This window comes from Myotis lucifugus, unplaced genomic scaffold (assembly GCF_000147115.1).
Source record: "Myotis lucifugus unplaced genomic scaffold, Myoluc2.0 scaffold_7, whole genome shotgun sequence".
Taxonomy (NCBI): domain Eukaryota; kingdom Metazoa; phylum Chordata; class Mammalia; order Chiroptera; family Vespertilionidae; genus Myotis; species Myotis lucifugus.
In genome coordinates, this window is record NW_005871055.1 from 19,155,353 (window position 1) to 19,177,124 (window position 21,772).

Here is a 21,772-nt window from a genome sequence, read left to right on the forward strand (position 1 = left end):
TCTTTGAAAATCAGTATACTCTATTAGCAGGCCTGTCAATATAAAAAGTGCATTCCATTTCCACCTCTTGCTCTAATAACCTTTTCTGTGTTACTCTGAGGCAGTTCACATAATCAGAGTATATTGTCAGCTTACTGGAGTTGAGGAAGCATGAAATGAAAATCACGTTAATATTGATCCAGTTCTTTTACTTGCAAGTGTCCTTGATGTCCTTTTCCACTGAACAATAACTGTTGATGTTAGGTAGCCATTTTAAAAAATTTCTTATAGTCTTGTAAATTATTTACAAGCATAACTAATCTGAATAAGAATTTACTACTGAGAATAATTTATAAGAATATTTCATCTTAATTAGTGCCCATATTGCTAGTTCTACATGTTTACTATACCACTGAAATATTTTCCTCAAGCTTTTCAGAGGAAAGCCCTTCTGCAGACATAAGGTCTATGTCTAGTTAAAAGCAAACAAAAGTCTATACAAGTTTCTCATTGGTAAAAACATAAATGATGCTGTACTCTAATTTGATGTGATATATGATGTGCTAAAATGGACTATATAAGTAGCATTAGTTACTGATTCAGCTAAGGATTACCATTTCTGAATCAAGTTTACTATAAATTTAAAGCAGTTTAGGTACTAGGTTTTTAATTTTATGGTAGTTTAGATAATATCTATTTTGGATAATTCACTATATTCTCTGTTAATATAAAATGAATTGAAGTGGGAGTTACGGTTAAATCCAATGCATTCAACCTAAAATACCCACAAGTAAGAAAACAGGAACTTGATGTCTAAATTGTCCAGATTGTTAATCTATATTTATTAAATTTAATCAATAACTACTTAGATTTTTACTTAAAGTGTGTTTGAAACAACAAATAGGAACTATTTGAATAGAAAGTCTACTTCATTTATAGAAATACTTGCTTTCATCAAATGATTTTGTTGATAAAGTGAGTAAGGCTCCTGGCTCAGCATCAGGTATAACAGAGGAAAAAAAAATACTTGAGACTTCTAGTCATTCTTTCTAATAGTGTTTTTTACTCAGTATTACTAACAGTTTTTATTATTAGGATTTTTCTACTGCAATATCTATTTGGTTTTTAATCCTGTTCTATAAAGAAAATGATTGTTTTAGTCTTTAGTCATCATTCAATAGGTTTGTCCTTTTGTGTCTTTATTATTTACTAGAGGCCCGGTGCATGAAATTCATGCAGGGGGGGTCCCCTCAGACCAGCCTGCACCCTCTCCAATCCGGGACCCCTTGGAGGATGTCCGACTGCCGGTTTAGGCCCGATTCCTAAACCGGCAGTCGGACATCCTTCTCACAATCCAGGACTGCTGGCTCCTAACTGCTCACCTGCCTGCCTGCTTGATTGCCCCTAACTGTCTCTGCCTACTGGCCTGGTCTCTCCCAACTGCCCCCACCCCTGCTGGCCTGGTCGCCCCTCACTGGCCCCCCTGCTGGCCTGGTTGCCCCCAGATGCCCCCACTGCCAGCCTGGTTGCCCCTCACTGCCCCCCTCTGCTGGCCTGGTCGCCCCTAACTACCCCCCTCGCCGACCTGGCCGCCCCCAATGGCCACTCCCCCAACGACCTGGTTGCCCCCAACTGCCCCCCCTGCCAGCCTGGTTGCCCCTCACTGCCCGCCTCTGCTGGTCTGGTCGCCCCTCATTGCCCCTCCTTCTGGCCTGGTTGCCCCTCCTGCCGGCCTGGTCTCCCCCAACTGCCACCCCTGCCGGCCTGGTCACCCCACGCAGCCTGCTGTTTGGTTGCCCCTCACTGCCCCCCCCCCCCTGCTGGCCTGGTTGCCCCACATAACCTGCTGTTCAGTCATTTGGTCATCCCTCACTAACCCCCCTGCCAGCCTGGTCACCCCACGCAACCTGCTGCTCAGTTGTTTGGTTGTCCCTCACTAACACCCCTGCTGGCCTTGTCACCCCACTCAGCCTGTTTGGTCATCCATTCAGTTGTTTTGGATGTGACGGCCCCTGGCTCTTTATATACGTAGATGTTTCTTTAAAAAGGAAGTACTATGCCTATACTACAAATCCAACACAACATTTAATTTTGAATTTAAATTATTTACAAATAAAAGTATTTACTTTTTAGTAAGCAGCTGTTACAGTACAGTGTGCTCTATGTATGCATCTGCTGCTTTTATCTCACTTTAAGTTTGGCATAAAACATTTTGTAGTGATGGGTTTCTTAATATAATATTAACCATTCTTTTCTTTTTGAAATGTTCAAAATTGTAAACTTCTCAGTAAATAGATAGATCCATACATATTAATGCACTGGTGGCCTGGTGCATGGATTCATGCACATTGAAAGGATATTAATTAGAGGAAATATTTTAATATTGCTATTCGCCCTTTCTCTATAATAGAAGTGTCAAACAAATTTACAATTGACAATGACAGATCAAAACACACATGTGCAATTGGCAACAGCAAGAGCTTTATATGTATCTCACATGCATGAGTCAACATTTATTTTTAAACTAGAGGCCCGATGCATGAAATTTGTGCAAGGGGCTTGGCCCTCACAGCACCGGCTTCATCTGGAAGGTCGTTCAGCTGTCCGGTCTAATTAGCATATTACGCTCTTATTATTATAGATTATTATAGATTGCCAGTGTGCGTCATATGTACCGGCTGGTTGGATGGTCGGATGGTTGGACGTACGTACGGTCGGTCACTTAGCCTTATATATATATTGATAGATAGATGAGACCATGTCACCATGTCTAATGCAATTAGTTGAAAGGTATATTGATCTTAAAATCCTTTCCTTTTAATTAAAATTAAATAATATCATTAGAGTTACTAAAAGTACTGTGCTGTAAAGGTATTTATTGCTCTGATTTTAGTTTTAATGAGAAAAATTTATCTTTAAAATTTTCCAAAGTATTCATATGTCACTAATACTTCTAAAAGAAAGTAGGTTTGAAAATGAAGTTTAGCATTTTATCTTATACCGTATAGGGATAAATTTGTCAAAACACTTTTTAAAAGCCAAAATATATTATAAAATGGTAGATATTATAAAGAACTTGTTCAGAAAAGATTGTCATCTTGTGAACTGGTTTCCAGATGTTTGGAAACTATAGAATTTCCTGACATCTTAGATTTAGATAAATTTTTATCCTGTATGTCTCCTTCCCATGATGGAAGAGAAGTATGGATTAAATGCATTACATGTAAATAAAATTTTGGTATCAACTTTGTTGAGAAAGCAATTCTTTCCCTTCAAATACCCAAGATATTAAGAGTTTTTATATTCTTAAGATACCCATATACAAAACTAAAACTGAATGTCAAATACATTTATGCTTATTTAATTTTATTTAATCATATTTTTAAATGGATAATATAATTATTGGGGGAGGACAATTTTTAATGTACGCTATTTTCAATTTCACAAACACCTTATGGCACCTGTCTATGTGCTGTCTGCAGGGAGTATCCAATCTAGTGGAGAAGCTGAAGGCTTATATTGCATTGCATTGTTATAAACAGTGTTATAACAGCATGGTGTAAAGAAGATTAATCCCAACTATTATGGGTTTATTCTATTTTTCTCTTTGTGCATTAGCCACACATACAGGGTGTCCGCCAAAAAATGTATACACACTTTAACAGCTGATAGCTCAATTTTGAAAATAAAAGATATTTTAATAAACCCTGTCTTTAAAATTATTCAAAGTGTGTGTATATATTTTGGGGGGACATCCTATATATAATTTATGGCTTACCTTTTGTTATAAAATAATTTTTTCTTTATTAGTATAGATGTTTTAAAGTTGACTATAAAAATATTCCTTAAAGAGAAAATGACTACTATGTAGCATTTTTGTTTACATGAACTGTTTATATTTATCAATGGAAAAAGACATGATAGACATATAAATAAAATACTTTCTTTACTTTTGTTGTCCAGACTTTGCTTATAGATATTCTCTTTGAATATTATAAGGATAAGTTAATGTCTCTAGTTTATCATTTCTATATTTTAACTTATACTTATTTAAAATAACAACAGAGGTATTTTAAATGACTATAATACAATTATAGTAGTAATAATGCTAGTGTATAGTGACAGTACTAGATTTTTTTAGTTCTCTTGTTATTTCACTTTTAAAATATACTTTGTTTCACATGGGTCCTTGTTTATTAAGAGAATTTTTACGAAAGAGGAGCTTTATGTAGATTCATATAATGTAGTATTCTATATTAGATAGCATTTTCTCATACAGAGCTTCAAGCATAATATATTTTACTGAAAAATCTAATGGGTATCCAGTGCTTTCCTATATTTATTTGTAACATGATGTGGAAAATAAAATAAGTGCAATTTTGCATCTGGCTTCATTAATCTATAATATGGTGGCATTTTTAAAATTCTGAAACCTTACAAATTTAATGGCATTTTAAAGTTTCCTTAGAAAATAAGCATATACTAGTAAAAGCTAAAATATTGCTTTTATCTCACTTTAAGCATATAAAAGCTAAATATAAACAATGTTATATGTATACCCTATCCACCTTTACACATAATTCACATTTTCAAATCTAAGGCATTCTGGTGGTTTGTGGTACTCGCTTGTTAATTTCTTGATGAATGGCTAAAAAGGCCAAGAAGTGCACTCAGTCCAACATGTCTTCTAAAGATAGATGATCTCAAATAAATTATCTTCCCAATCAGATTTTGATTTGTTGGGTGTTAAACCAATTCTTTCTAAGGACAGTGTTTATAAGCCTTGTAATGAGACAGCCCTCTGAGACCTTACCTCATTTTGCCTGTAATTTTGATGAATGAAGCTCTAATTCATAAAGGATATTGTGATTGAAAAGCACTTTTGCACTTCATACACTTTAATTTAGATAAATGTTTGCTGCAGTACCATAAAAATCAGGAAGTTTACTGAGCTGCAAACTGATAACATTTCAACAGGGATGATAAGTTCAATGTTTTGATATGGATTAGTTTGCTATATATTTTTAAAGACATATTTGTTTTATGGATTTAAACTAGAGGGGATCAACATAAATGCTTAATATACATTTCAGAGCTCACCTTCATTTTTTATTGGTTGGTTTTATGTTTAATAACATGAGTTATGTAAATATTTTTAATGACAAAGATTACACATGGTTATGATACAAGGAAAAACTTGCTTTATTAACTGACTTGTATATAAATGCCTTTTTTTTACTATTTTACATAAAGAAACAAATTCCCTTTTGTGTAAATACATAGATTCTTGAATTTTCCCCCAATCTGAAGTCAAAAGACCAAGAATCTCTGAGATATCCTGGGATCTTCAGATTAAGAAATAGCCAGAGATAACTTTTATGTCTCAGTTTATTCACTTATTCAATATTTATCAGGACTTGTTTGGTGCCAGGCAGTGCACTAAGGACTGAGAATCATCAAGAGCTTCCAGGCTATGTGGCCATAACAAGCAAACAATTACAATACCACTAACTTCCACAGTAGCAGGATTTATGAGGTGTGGTGGCAGCATAAGGGAAAGAACACAAAAACCTACCTTAAAAAATTAGAGGAGAAACCAAGATGGCGGCATAGGTCAACACCGGAAATTGCTGCCTCCCACAGGAAATTCAAAAATACAGCTAAAAGACAAAACGGACATCATCCAGAACCACAGGAAGGCTGGCTGAGTGGAAATTCTACAACTAGAAGGAAAGAGAAAAGCACACTGAGACTCAGAGGAGGTGCGGAAGTGCAGAGGTACGGAGGCGCACGCGGCAAGGGCTGGCAACTGAGGGCGCGACTGTCTCTTTGAATCGGGAGGGAGTCACAAGCCCCCGACTGCTCTGAACTCCAGTTCTGGGTGAGTCTCTGGGGACCCAGACTCATACAGGGAGAAACTGGACTGTCTGGCAGCGGGCAGAACTCAGAACTCAAGGGCGGCTTTATCTCAAAGGTGATTGCAGCAATTACTGGCACACTGAGATGCGGGGCCCCTTAGGGCAAGGCTGAGGATCAGCCATAGCTGCTTGCTCTGCCCTGTTGATTCCCTGAGACCCCGCCCCACCCAAGCTAAAGCAGAGGCTTTTGCATATGAATGCCCTGGCCCTTTGCAATCTAAAAATTACCTAACAAACTGCAGCTGGGCCAGACAGACCCAGAACTTCCAAGAGAAGGCCCAAGGCCCCACAGCAGCTTGCATTGCTTCACAGCTGGGCCTCATTTGGGCACCTCCAAACCCCAAACAAGGAAGGGGAATCCGCAGATCTCTTCATAGCTCCTGCTGGGTAGCCTCAGGCAGAGGCTAAATTAGCACCTCCTTAGATCCAAGAGCCAGTGTACCCAGTGGTCAGAGTGGGACCATCCAATTACAACTCCTCAGATCCATAAGGGACACATTCAGGGGGCAGACTCAGTGAGCACCAAAGCCCCTCTGAAGCAAGTCTTGCCTCATAAGGGTGTCTTCAGCACAGAAGTTCTCCCACCGTAGACACAGCTGACTCTCACAGCCAATTGGCCTGGAGGTCAATTCCTCCCAGTGTTACCTACAACAATCAAGGCTTAACTACAACAAGACTGTGCACAAAGTCCACAAAGGGGTGCACCAAGAGTGTCTACCTCAGGTAACTGGGGAGGCTGAGCCACTGGACCCTATAGGACACCTAGCACAGAAAGCCACTCTACCAACACAGGGAAGCATAAAAAATGCGGAGACAAAGATACAGGTCACAAATGACAGAAATGGAGGAAAGCAAATGACTGGATATAGAGTTCAAAACCACACTTTTCAGGTTTTTCAAGAACTTTCTAGAAGCCGCCGATAAATTTAGTAAGACCCTCAAAAGGTCTGGTGAGACTGCTGATAAATGTAGTGAGACCCTCAAGAAATCTAGTGAGACCCTCGAGGTTATAAAAAAGGACCAACTAGAAATTAAGCATACACTGACTGAAATAAAGAATATTATACCGACTCCCAACAGCAGACTAGAGGATCCCATGAATCAAGTCAAAGATTTGAAATGCGAAGAAGCAAAAAACACCCAACCGGAAAAGCAAAATGAAAAAAGAATCCAAAAATACAAAGATAGTGTAAGGAGCCTCTGGGACAACTTCAAGCGTACCAACATCAGAATTATAGGGGTGCCAGAAGAAGAGAGAGAGCAAGATATTGAAAACCTATTTAAAGAAATAATGACAGAAAACTTCCCCTACCTGGTGAAAGAAATAGACTTACAAGTCCAGGAAGCACAGAGAACCCCAAACAAAAGGAATCCAAAGAGGACCACACCAAGACACATCATAATTAAAATGCCAAGAGCAAAAGACAAAGAGAGAATCTTAAAAGCAGCAAGAGAAAGAAACTCAGTTACCTACAAGGGAATACCCATACGACTGTCAGCTGATTTCTCAACAGAAACTTTGCAGGCCAGAAGGGAGTGGCAAGAAATATTCAAAGTGATGAATGCCAAGAACCTACAACCAAGATTACTTTATCCAGCAAAGCTATCATCCAGAATTGAAGGTCAGATAAAGAGCTTCACAGATAAGAAAAAGCTAAAGGAGTTCATCACCACCAAACCAGTATTATATGAAATGCTGAAAGGTATCCTTTAAGAAGAGGAAGAAGAAGAAGAACGTAAAGATACAAATTATGAACAACAAATACACATCTATCAACAAGTGAATCTAAAAACCAAGTGAATAAATAATCTGATGAACAGAATAAACTGGTGATTATAATAGAATCAGGGGCATAGAAAGGGAGTGGACTGACTATTCTTGGGGGGGAATGGGGTGTGGGGGATGCGGGAAGAGACTGGACAAAAATCGTGCACCTATGGATGAGGACAATGGGGAGGAGGGTGAGGGCGGAGGGGGGGTGGGAACTGGGTGGAGAGGAGCTATGGGGGGAAAAAAGAGGAACAACTGTAATAATCTGAACAATAAAGATTTAATTAAAAAAAAAGAAAATGCTCAGGGGAAAAAAATTAGAGAATGGAACACGTGGTGGTAGACTTAAACTTCAGTTCAGCAAATGTTTGTGACACACCTGCTTGGTGTCAGGCACTGAGGCCGCAGAAATCAGTCTATAATGGCCTCTTCCCATAAGCTGCCTGAGGTGACTTCTGAAAATGGTTCATTATTCATTTGGCCCCCCAAAATCCACAAATTTATGCAAATCAAGAGGTTCAAATCTTCATGTTCACTTTAAGATCACTCAAGTAACTGCCTAGGCCATCAAGGGAATGTATCTGAGAAAAGCCACCACGTATCTGAAGAATGTGTGCCATTCTGTTCTTATAACAGTGGAATTGGTAGGTGGTCCCAGGCCAAACAGTGGGGATGGACACAGATTCAGTGTCCCCAAAAGTGTGTTGAATTTTTGCTACACATGCTGAAAAATGCAGAGTAATGCCAAGTTTAAGGGTCTAAATGTAGATTCTTTGGTCATTGAGCAAAACTCCTAAGATGCAGCACAGAACTTATGGATCCTATGAGTGGATTGACCCACACAGGAGCTCTCCCTGCCACATTGAGAGGATCCTTACTGAAAAAGAGCAGATTGTTCCTAAATTAGAAGAGGAACTGCACAGAAGAAAAAGGTATACCAGAAGAAACTGAAGAAACAAAATCTTATGGCTCAGAGGTAAATTCAGCATAAAATAGGTATTAATAAAACTTTTTAAAAAAGGGAGAAAGTAGTCTATAATGTAGTGGAGAAGAAAAACAAAACAGCACCTATATATTGTGGCTGAGTTCTGTGTAAATTGTGAAAGTACAAAGGGGTTAGTTAGGAAAGGTACCTGAAGGAGGTGAGTTTTGAAGGTCAAGTAGGAATTAGCCAAACAAAGGAAGAAGGAACATAATATACAGAGGAAATAATATTAGCACAGGTAAAGGGGTCTGAGAAAGCAGGACATATTTTGGAAGCTATAAATGGCCCAGTATTGCTTATGGGGGAGTAAGAAAAGATAATGCAAAATTGATATTAAGCAGATAAAAGACCTTGATTAGTCATGCTAAGGAGTTTAGACTTTATCCTAAAAGTATAATCTTTGCACTCAGTGTTGTTGATTGAAGGAGTTAATAAACCATATTAAGCAGCGAATTATCCTCACCTTAGTTGTGTTGGACAGTAATCACACTGACAAGAGCATGGAGGATGGTGTGAATGAGGGAGCTACGGAAGACCTCTAGGCCAAATGATGATGGTTTGAGCCAGGACAGTGGCAGTCACCTTGCAGGATAAATTCTACATTTGTGGCTTCAGTAAGTGGGTTGATGAAAATAGGAGGAGGTAGAGGAGCAGGAGATGATTTGTTCAGTTAGGAAAATGTGGAATCAAGAAAATCCAGGTGAAGATGTCTAGTAAAAATATGGCAATAAAGACCTCAAGAGAGACTTCTTGGTTAATAATCATTGGATTTGCCTTTTTTGTTCTCAGATGATACAAGCTCTGGATTTCTACAATTAAGTTACTACCAGAGAAGCAAATACATTATATAGATAGCAACACCAAGAAGATTACTGTTGTGCTGGCTTTATAGCAAATAAAACCAAATAAAATTGAGATAGGGTTCTGGACCATTCAGCAATCAATCCTCAGATTTTATTCCAAAAATAAGAATTGTATATGGGCCAGTGAAAGAAGAATGCACATACTGGTATAACCCATTTAATTCCCCTTGCCCCCAGTGTAGCATTGATACTTTTTGTCTCTGAAGTATTTATCAAAATATATATTTAACAATCAATTACTTTATACTGTTAAGCTATATTTTAATCATGCTCTCTAAATACTACTATCCAGCAAGAGCTAGGATGACAGACTGTACCTCTCAGCCAATGACACTCTACAGTGCTATTGTGACATGACTGTGTTCCTCAACATGTGTTTTTACTCCTCGATGGGCTACTTTTGAATCAATTTGTTAATGTTTTAGCAAACAGTATTGGCTTTGAATTGCTGACAAAAAGAAGTGCAAGCTGCAGAAAAAGGCTAATAGTGTTTTATAGTGCAAGTTTCACAGTGCATACTTCTAAGAAAATGGTGGAGTGGATATTAACAGGTTTTAAAGGACTGTTGTTAGAAGTCCTCTATTGGGCTTGGGAAAATCGACCAAAAATATTATTAATTGTTAAACGAAGAGAATTTTGACCAAAGGTATGACAGGACTTGGAGAGTAATTGCATGTGTACACAATATAACATTCCCTAGAATTATGATAAAACAACACCATATAGGAGTGATTTGTTAAGCTTCCATTTTCAGGAATATGTCCACCAAATGAGATGTGACAGTGTTTTCTCAGTTAATGCTGCTCCTTAAAGCCTACATCCTAATACATTGATATGAAGTAGAGATATTTCACATATATAATTTACTTGAAATTCAGGTAATTTTAGATTCATTGACACCTGCCAAAGAAGGTGTTTGAGTGAAAATATTGAAATATTTGTTAAGCAGTCAAATCCATGAGAGTTTCAAATGCATTTTAATTTTTAACCTTCATATTGATTGACCTATTAATGCTAGGTAAACTTTGCTATATTTGCATTTTTCTGACTTATTTTTGTGTATTTTGATTTTGGCCATTTATACTATTTTATGTAACAAAGTCAGGATATCACTTTAGAAAACCATTATTTTATTAATTGCTAAAGAAATAGCTATTGTGAAGTACATTTTATGTCTGCATTATTCCTAACTCCACCTTTCTATAGCTTCCCAATAACAACCATATCTTCCTTCAGATGTGAATGCTTTCTTATTTTCTTCATAACTTTTTATATTTTTAAAAGATCTGTCCAGTTGATTACCTAATTCACACAAAGGTATACTTATGTAAAATTGTGTGATTTAATGGATCAGAAAACTGAGTTTTTAGTGAGATATAGATATTTGATAGAAAGTGCAGTGATCTTAGAAACCCAAGTTGCCTTTCTCTACCACCAGCCAACTCCTAATTTAACTCACCTAGGTTTCTCTATAGACAAGTAGCTTTGTCAGCCTGTTGCCTCATCTGTAAAACAAGGGTAGTAGATTACACCATCTTTCTCACAATTATTTAGAAGACTGAACAAGATAAAGAATGTAAAAGTGCTCTATAGTTGTAATGTGTAAATGCAGCATATAATTATGAAAAATAATAGATTATGTTTAATACTCACTGAAAACAAAACAATCACAATGACCTAAATTATTGTATTTCACTTGTGACTAGGCACTGAAGAAGATGTGGTGAAGTCCAAGAAAACATTCAGAAGTCAAGCAATAGTGAATCAGAATGCAGAGACAGAACTTATGCTCGAAGGAGATGATGATGCAGTCAGTCTGCTACAGGAAAAAGAAATTGATAATCTTGCAGGTAATTTTTTTAATTTTTTTCTTCTATTTGTTGTAAATAATAGTCACATGATTACTGAATTTAAAATCTATCTCCTGGTGGAAAAGTGTGTGCCAGTGGTTAGAATAATGCCCAATTATGTGAATTTTAATAATTTATCTCATTTCTAATGACATGATGGGATATGGATATCTTACAGTGTTGGCCCATAACAGTTTTAGAATCCTGTGAGAATAGGTTGCTTCACGAAGGTACACATACAGTGTTGTACACAATTTCAGAGGGTTCGCTGACCCCTGGAATCATTCTAGATCTCAAGTTAAAAACTCCTGCTTGAGAGTCTCAAAGAGTGGTTGAGTCTCACCTCACTTCCATATTTTCAGGCCATACAACATTGGGGTGAGTTATCTACACTAATAAAAGAGAAACATGGTAATTAGCGTATGACCGCTACCCTTCCCATTGGCTAATCAGCATATCCTTATGCAAATTAACTGTCAGCCAAGATGGCGGCCGGCAGCCATGCACTGAAGCAAACAGGGAGGCTTGCTTGCTCCAGTGACTACGGACTCCAACGTTCCCTGCCTGACTTGCCGGCCTCTCAGCTGCAACTCTAAGCAACTATGTTGCAAATATAGAAGCTAAACAAAACCCCAGAAACCGGCTTTCAGTCAGCCGGGCTTCAGCCAGCCGGACTGCAACATTGTATCAAATACAGAAGGTAAAGGCCAGAAACCTGCTTTAAGCAGCGAGGCCTCAGAGCTAAAGCTGGCCCAGAATAAAAAAAAAAAAAAGAAAAAAAGGAGCGGTTGGGAGCTTCAGTCACCCGCCAGCCTGAAAACGGCCCTCAGCCCCTTAGCCAGACTGGCCAGGCACCCCAGTGGGGACCCCCACCCTGATCCAGGACACCCTTCAGGGAAAACCAGCCGGCCCCCAAAGGGTAATATACCTCCTGGCACCGGGATCAGCGGAGCGAGGCTCCCGGCACCGGGATCAGCGTGACAGGGGGCAACGCCCAAACCCCCTGATCGCCTTGCGGCTCTGTGTGTGACAGGGGGCGGGGCCACAACCTCCCTATCTGCCCTGCTCTGTTCGTGACAAGGGAAGGCGCCCCAACCCCCTGATCAGCCCTGCTCTGTGCCTGATAGGGAGGAGCTACCCAACCCCCTGATCGGCCCTGCTCTGTGTGTGACAGGGTGCGGCGCCCCAACCCCCCCCCCCCCACACTCGGGCCCTGCTCTGTGTGTGACGGGGTAGAGCCATAACCTCTCCATCAGCCCTGCCCTGAGTGTGACAGTGGCGGTGCCCCAACCCCCTGATCGGCCCTGCTCTGTGGGTGATAGAGGGCGGCGCCCCAACACCCCTCCATGGGCCTTGCTCTGTGTGTAACGGGGTAGAGCCATAACCTCCCCATTGGCCCTGCCCTGAGTGTGACAGGGTGCAGCGCCCCAACCCCCTGATCTGCCCTGCTCTGTGTGTGACAGGGGGCGGTGCCCCAACTCCCCTATCGGTCCTACTCTGTAAGTGACAGGGGGGAGCTCCTGAACCCCCTGATGGGCCCTGCTCTGTGAGTGACAGGGGGGAGCTCCCCAACCCCCCTGATGGGCCCTGCTCTGTGAGTGACAGGGGGCAGCGCCCCAACCCCCTGATTGGCCCTGCTCTGTGCGTGACAGGGGGTGGCGCCGCAACCTCCCCATCGACCCTGCCTTGAGTGTGACAGAGGGCGGTGCCCCAACCCCCCAATCAGCCCTACCCTGAGCGTGACTGAGGGTGGCATCGCAACCTCCCAATCCACCCTGCTCTGTGCATGACAGGGGGAAGCGCCCCAACTCCCCAATCGGCCCTGCTCTGAGCCTGACCAGGGGCTGCACCTAGGGATTGGGCGTGCCCTCTGCCACCCGGGAGCAGGCCTAAGCCAGCAGGTCGTTATCTCCCGAGGGGTCCCAGACTGGGAGAGGGCACAGGCCGGGCTGGGGGACCCCCCCTCCCCCCTGAGTGCACAAATTTTTGTGCACCGGGCCTCTAGTATTCATCATAAAGGAGTAGGATTATATTCATCATTCTGTTTACAAAATAGCACTCCTGTGTCCAGAGGTGTGCTGGCAATGATCTGGCATTCCTATTGAAAGCCTCCAATTATATTTCTACCAGTTGGAGACTTCTACTTTTATGAAGAAATGATATTACTGGTAATTGTAAATTAGAGATAATACATTATTCTCCCTCTTCTAGAAAGTGTTTAATAGGGTTATATTCTAATACCAATTCCTGGATATGCCTATGTTATTAACGTTTCTGTTTCATGAAACCTTTTTATTTTCTATTTAAAACTAATCTTAAATCTAGGAACACAGATTAGCCTCAAATTCCTAAGTAAATATTCAACTTTTGGTTTTTTAGTTTCTTGATTTGTTTTAATAGTTCAGAGATTTTATTTGAGGTTATTTGGAAATATAAGCAAATGAAAAACATTATTTCCTTTTGCCCACAGATTCGTTTTTTTCTTTTCTTGGTCTTATTCTTGATCCTGAAGAACTAGAGAAAATTCACAAACATTATTCCTGATCTTTTTAGATAATGTGTTGCCATTCTTCATTTACATATGTTCAATATGTTCAGTAATTATACAGTTTAGTTTAGACTCTCTGGTAATTAGTTCCCACTTAAGGTAATTAATTACTTGATAAAAGTTTGGCCAGTACCTTGGAGTTTCTTGTGATAATATGCCCAGTAATACTATAGGCAAAATCCACTAATACTATAGGTATAATAACTCCTTTATATTTCTCTCCTCTAATGGTAACTAGAGTGATTATTAACATTAATTTATGCTTATAAACAAAATTCCCAAAATAACATTAAGTTAAAATTCCTAAAGAACAATGAAACTATGCTTGAAATAAATTATTTAAAAATTGAATCTCTACCAGTTCACTCTGTCAAGACTCCTCTAACTTCTATAAATTTTAAACAGTTTTGTCTTTGCAAAGATCTGATCCTATTGATACCTACATAGTCCTAATTCATACTATTTTTGGAATCCTTAGGTCTAAAATATCTTATAAACTGTCCTAAAATATTGATTCTCTGCTTAGTCATAGTGTTCAGTTTTATTTATTTTTACTCTGTGTAAAATATAATTTTATTATTAATTTTAAAAATCTTTATTGTTGAGACAATATTATATATGCCCCCCTTCTTTTCCCTCCATTGCCCATCTCCAACTGGTTCTGCCCTGCCCCAAGGCTTCACCACCCTATTGTCTGTGTCCATAGGTAAAGCATATCCTAATATATAAAAACCCTGGGTCGGAGGCTCGACCAACCAGAAGTCAGTCCTGCAGTCAGCACTGGGTTGCCATGGCAACCCAGTGCTGACTGCTTCCCCTGCAGGTGTGGTGCCCCAGCACTGACTGCTGAGGAGGCTGCGAATCAGGGCCAGAGAGAGGCCTGAAGAGAGAAACAGGGACTGATCTGTTGCCTCTGTGGCAGCTTTTGATCAGCACTTGCCTCTCTCTTTCTCTCCCAGTCTGGCCAGCAGCCACACCTCCATTTCTCTCCAGGCCTTCACCTGGGCTGCTGATCAGCTCCGCCTTTCTGATCAGGCCCTGTTGATAGGCCCAGAGATGCTGACTGGCATAGGAACTGACCAATCAGAACAGAATTTGGGTGCTATGAGGAGCAAATGGCTGCCTAGGAGGTGGAGCTTTTGATGCTGACTGGCATAGAAACCGACCAATCAGAACCAAATATGGGTTATGTGAAGAACCAATGGCTGTCTAGGAGGTGGAGCTTTTGACACTGACTGGCATAGGAACTGACCAATCAGAAACAAATTGGCCAGCAAAGGAGGGAAGTTGGGGGCTAGATCAGGCCTGCAGGAGAGGGCTGTTGGGGGCGATATCAGGCCGGCAGGGGAGGGCAGTTGGGGAAACCGGGCCTGCAGAGGAGGGGAGTTGGGGGTGAGATCAGGCTGGCAGGGGAGGGCAGTTGAGGGCGAGATCAGGCTGGCAGGGGCGGGCTATTGGGGGTGAGATCAGGCCAGCAGGAGAGGGCTGTTAGGGGTGATCAGGAAGGCAAGCAGAAGCAGTTAGGGGCAATCAGGCAGGCAGGCAGAGTGGTTAGTGGCAATCAGGCAGGCAGTCAGAGGGGTTTGGGGTAATCAGGCAGGCAGGCAGGTGAGCAGTTAGGAGTCAGTGGTCCCAGATTGCGAGAAGGATGTCCCCCAAGGGGTCCTCAGTTGGAGAGGCTGCAGGCTGGGCTGAGGGAACCCCTCCCTCTGTGCACGAATTTGGTGCACTGGGCCATTAGTATACATATAAGTTCTTTGGTTAATCTCTCTCCCTCCCCCGCTTCACCCTTCCCTCTGAGAGTCCTCATTCTGTTCCATGTTCCCATGCCTCTGGTTCTATTTTATTCACCAGTTTATTTTGTTCATTTGATATCTTGTTAGTTTATTTTGATTTTTAGATTCAATTGTTGATAGATATGTATTTATTGCCATTTTATTTTTCATATTTTTATCGTTTTTCCCTTTTCTTCCTCCTCCTCCTCCTTCTCCTTCTTTTCTTTTAATTCTTCTTTCTCTTTTTAAAGAATACCCTTCAATATTTCATGTAATACTGGTTTGGTGGTGGTAAACTCCTTTTGCTTTTTCTTGTCTGTGAAGCTCTTTATCTGACCTTCAATTCTAAATGTTAGCTTTGCTGGGTAGAGTAATCTTGGTTGTAGGTCCTTGCTATTCATCACTTTGAATATTTCTTGCCACTCCCTTCTGGCCTACAAAGTCTCTGTTGAGAAATCAGCTAACAATCAAATGGGCACTCCCTGGTAGGTAACTAACTGATTTTTTCTTGCTGCTTTTAAGATTCTCTCTTTGTGTTTAATCTTTGGCATTTTAATTATGATGTGCCTGGTGTGGACCAATTTGGGTTCCCCTTTGTTTTGGGACTCTCTGCGCTTCCTATACTTGTGTATCTATTTCTTTCAGCAGGTAGGGGAAGTTTTCTGTCATTATTTCTTCAAATAGGTTTTCAATATCTTGCTCTCTCTCTTCTCTTTCTGGCACCCCCATAATTCAAATGTTGGTACACTTGAAGTTGTTACACTATCTTCATATTTTTGGATTCTTTTTTCTTTTTGCTCTTCTGATTGGCTGTTTTTTGCTTCCTCATATTACAAATCCTTGATTTGATTCTCAGAATCCTCTACTGTTGAATCCTTGTAAATTATTCTTTATTTCAGTTAGTGTATGCTTAATTTCTGACTGGTCCTTTTTCATGTCTTTGACATTCTCACTAAGATCCTTGAAATTCTCACTACGTCCCTTGAAGCTCTCATTAAGATCCTTGAGCATCCTTATAACCATTGCTTTGAACTCTGTATCTAATACTTTATTTGCTTCCATTTCATTTAGTATTTTTTCTCGAGATTTTTTTTGCTCTTTCATTTGTGACATGTTTCTTTAGCTCTACATTTTGGCTGCTTCCCTGTGTTTGTTTCTATATATTAGGTAGAGCTGCTATTTCTCCTGGAATTGATAGAATGGCCTTGTGTAGTAGTTGTCCTATAGGGCCCAGTGGCTCAGCCTCCCTAGTTACCTGAGCTGGGCACTCTAGGTGTGCCCCTGGGTGGACTGTGTACAGTCTTGTTGTAGTTGAGCCTTGATTGCTATTGGCATTTCTGGGGGGAATTTACCTCCAGGCCAATTGGCTGTGAAGACCAGCTGCAACTACAGTGGAAGGGCTGCTGTACAGAAGATACCCCAAATGGAACAGGACTTGCTTCAGTGGGGCTTTGTTGCTCACTGAGTCTGCCCCTTGAGTGTGTCACTCATGGATGCGTAGAGTTTTAATCTAGTATGGTCTGAAGCTATCTACTGGGTGCACTAGCTCTATAGCCTCCAAAGAGTTACAAAGTCAGCCACTGCCTGAGATCACCTAGCGGAGCTACAGAGCAATCTGCAGATGGCTGTTATTTGTGTTGGGCTCAGAAGTGTCCAAGTGAGGCCAAGCTGTGAAGCAAGGCAGGCTGTTTCTAGTGCCAGTTTTGGGGCCTCTTATTTGATAGGTATGGGTATGCTGACTTCAGCTTCTGCTTGTTTGAGAGATTTAAGGAAGTCTGAAGCCTGAACTAGGACAGGCCATTTCATATGGAAAAGCCACTACAAACTACTTGGGTGTGGCTGCAAATCTAGTGGGGGAGGATCTCAGGGAATTAGGGCAGAGTGAGCAGTGTGCTCCAGGCTGATGGAAACTCAGATATGGCTGCCAGTCAGCTCTGCACCTGGGGAGGTCTCAGCATAGGAACAATGACCTCTGTGAGCACCCCTGTCTGAGAGAAAGCCACCCCCAAGTTTTTGCTCCGATGCCAGACAATCTTGTTTCCTCCTTGTATATTCCTGGATCTGGCCAAGCCATTGCCCCAGCACTGGAGCTCAAATGGAGCATGTCCATGTAAGTTCATGCATGGGCCCTTTAAGAGGAACTGCCTGGCTCTCCAGCAGCCTTTGTGTCACTCAGCCACAGTCTCCACTGGATTTTATTGCCCAAAGTTATGGAACTTCACTTCCTGGCACTGATTCCCCAGGGGAGGTGGCAGGGGGGAGGGAAGAGTGCTGGTGGGTGGCTGGGATCCCTGGCTCCTTATGGGAGGCCTCTGCAGCTGAGATATCCCTCCCATTAAAAAAATGCCACATGTGGGTGTTGGACCAGCCTGTTCCACACCTCCGCCCTTTCTATTAGTCTCAATGTGCTTCACTCTTTACTTTTCTTGTTGTAGGACTTCCATTCAGCCAGCTTTCAGGCAGTTCTAAACAATGGTTGTTCCATATTTTAGTTGTAATTTTGATGTAGTTGTGGGAGGCAGCGAGTACCTCATTTACCTACTCAACCATCTTGGTTTTCCTAAAATCAGTATTCACTTTTAAAAGAGCTGTCTACAAATGTGACCGTAAACTTTGAATGTAGTACAACAGTAGGGGATGTTTTCTTGTTTTGTTTTAATCCTACCTGAGGATATTCTTTTCCATTGATTTTTAGAGAGAGTGGATGGGAAGTAGGGAGGGGGAGAGAGAGAGAGAGAGAGTGAGAAAAACATTGATGTGAGAGAGACACATTGATTGGTTACCTCCCAACCTCTCTGGGGCACTGAACCTGAAATCCAGACATGTGCCCTTCACCAGGAATCAAACCCACCACCCTTTGGTGCACAGGCTAACGCTCTAACCACTGAGCAACACAAGTCAGGGCAGGGACAGATGTTTTATGAAGAGAGAAGTAAGGGTCACAGGGTTAGTCTACAAAATACGTAGGTATAGACAGATACAGTCTATAAATGCTGAAGCCTACTAGTATTTATTAATCTAGCCTGACATGATAGTGACAATGTCACATAAAAATCATTTTTCGAAGTTAATTACAAACCAGTATTCTTAGATTTAAAAGATTAGCTGCTAATGAAGTTTCCGGACACATAAATACATAACTTTTGATGTTGCTCTGACAATTGTGCTGAAAATTGTTTTTTCTCAGAAATTAAAATTTGATAAACAATGTCTTTCTTATCATTGTAAATGACCCGATAGTGTATTTAAACTGGTTAAAGAAAACTTTGCAATCACAGGAGCTCTAACTCCAAATCAAAATTCAGGAGATCATAAAAGATGTGTATAAAATTAATCACAATAGAAAAATACGGGAAATTGCCAACTTAGTTAAGATTGATTGTGGGGTTTTTTTTGGTTTAAAAGATAGGATCAATTCCGATTATAGAAATAAAATTTGAGAAAAGAATAATAGCCAGCATTTCTTAATAGGAACCAGGCAGTGTTTCAAGGTTTTTATGTGCAATAACCTATTTAATAATCACAACTGTATAAGAAGATGCTATTGTTACCCTAATTTTACAAATGAAGATATAGAGGCCAAGAGAGGTTAAGTAGCTTGCATAAAGTTAAGAAGTATATGGTTTGAACTAAAATACACAAAATAGTAAATTTAAATATGTATCTGTATATACTTAAAGAATCTTCTAAAATGATGTAAAAACAAGATCTTCAGTTTATAATTAAACTTTTATACTGGTTTTATTATATTACTAGAGGCCCGGTGTATAAAAATTTGTGCACTCGGGGGGGAGAGGGGGTCCCTCAGCCCGGCCTGTGCCCTCTCCCAGTCTGGGACCCCTCGGGAGATAATGACCTGCTGGCTTAGGCCTGCTCCCGGGTGGCAGAGGGCAGGCCCAATCCCTAGGTGCAGCCCCTGGTCGGGCTCAGAGCAGGGCCGATTGGGGAGTTGGGGCGCTGCCCCCTGTCATGCACAGAGCAGGGCGGATCGAGAGGTTCCGATGCCACCCCTAGTCACGCTCAGGGTAGAGCCCATTGGAGGTTGGGGCACCACCCTCTGTCATACTCAAGGCAGGGTCGATGGGGAGGTTGCGGCGCCACCCCCTGTCACGCACAGAGCAGGGCCCATCAGGGGGGTTGGGGCTCCATACCCTGTCACGCACAGAGCAGGGTCGATCAGGGGGTTGGGGAGCTCCCCCCTGTCACACACAGAGCAGGGCCAATCAGGGGGTTGAGGCGCTCCCCCCTGTCACGCACAGAGTAGGGCCGATAGGGGAGTTGGGGCACCGCCCCTTGTCACACACAGAGAAGGGCAGATCAGGGGGTTGGGGCACCGCCCTCTATCACCTACACAGCAGGGCTGATCAGGGGGTTGGGGCGCCGCTACTGTCACACTCAGGGCAGGGCCAATGGGAAGGTTATGGCTCTACCCCGTCACACACAGAGCAGGGCCCGTGGGTGGGGTTGGGGTGCCACACCCTGTTACACACAGAGCAGGGCCAATCAGGGGGTTAGGGCACTGCACCCTGTCACACACAGAGCTGCAGAGCGATCAGGGGGTTGGGGAGCTCCCCCTTATCAGGCACAGAGCAGGGCGGATAGGGAGGTTGTGGCCCCGCCTCCTGTCACACACAGAACCACAGGGCGGTCAGGGGGTTTGGTCACTGCCCCCTGTCACACCAGAGCTTCAGGGCAATCAGGGGGTTGGGCGCTGCCCCCTGTCACACTGATCCCAGTGCCGGGAGGCCTCGCGGCTCCGCTGATCCCGGTGCTGGGAGGCATATTACCCTTTTACTATATAGGATAGAGGCCTGGTGCACGGGTGGGGGCCGGCTGGTTTGTCCTGAAGGGTGTCCTGGATCAGGGTGGGGGTCCCCACTGGGATGCCTGGCCAGCCTGGATGAGGGGATGATGGCTGTTTGCAGCTGGTCACACCCCCTTCAGGGTGGAGGTCCCCACTGGGGTGCCTGGCCAGTCTGGGTGAGGGGCTGAGGGCCGTTTTCAGGCTGGCAGGTGACTGAAGCTCCCAACCTGTCCTTTTTTTCTTTTTTTTTTTATTCTGGGCCAGCTTTAGCTCTGAGGCTTGGCTCCAGCTCTGAGGCTTGGCTCCAGCTCTGAGGCCTCGGCTGCTGAAAGCAGGTATCTGGTTTGTTTGGGTTCTATAATCGAAACACTGTTTCAACTCCAGCTCTGAGATCCCGGCTGGCTGAAAGCAGGTTTCTGGGGTTTTGATTAGCTTCTATATTTGTAACAATGTCTCAAACTGCAAGCTCAGAGGCCGGCAAGGCAGGTGGGGAACCTTGGCTTCCTCCGTCACTGAAGCAGGCAAGCCTCCTGTTAGCTTCAAGATGCCTGGCTGCTGGCCGCCATCTTGGTTGGCAGTTAATTTGCATATCGCCCTGATTAGCCAATGGGAAGGGTAGCGGAGGTACGGCCAATTACCATGTTTCTCTATTATTAGATAGGATACTTAGAAGTCTATGAATATGCATAATAGTTAATTTTAGTTTTATATATGTATTCCCTAAAATCATTCTGGTAAGTTAGAAAAAGTCTGACAGCATATTTGTAGCACAATTTTATTTAAATAATTACCCTTTTAGAGGTCTTCTACATTTTGTTTGGAGTTTTCTGGTTCTAATGAAGATAAATATTCCGCAATGTTTTAAAGATTTAAATGTCATACAATTTTCTGTTTCACTTTTAGTTTTCTTTCTTCCCAAGCATTCTTCTCAATAGTCAAGTTAAATGTGTGATTATGAATAGCTGAATTTATTATTTATTGTAGAAAATGGCTAATATTATAACATGAAAATATGAAAATTAAGTAATTATAATATTAATAACAGTTTATTTTAATTGTTTGGTGTGTTTTTTTAGTTTGTAGTGATTCAGCAAAGTCAATTAGGGCCTAAATTTTCTTATGTAACTAAAATTTTTAACTTACTATGTTATATATATTGCTTAAAATATTTTATTACTTAAAACATTGAAATTAATTAGTATAGTTCACCTGATTTTAATATAAAATCTCAATTTATTTTAATTTGACACTTAAATCAGTTTTGTAAACTATGAAAAAA

The 21,772-nt window shown here is 41.6% G+C and overlaps 1 protein-coding gene across 1 annotated transcript in view; it reads left to right on the forward strand.

The window, feature by feature from the left end:
* Positions 1-21,772, forward strand: part of NBEA (neurobeachin) — a 928,080-nt gene that overhangs the window by 597,629 nt on the left and 308,679 nt on the right. The window contains exon 39 of the mRNA XM_006083617.3: positions 11,223-11,366. Coding sequence (XP_006083679.1) covers positions 11,223-11,366 — 144 coding nt within the window. The remainder of the gene's footprint in view (positions 1-11,222; positions 11,367-21,772) is intronic.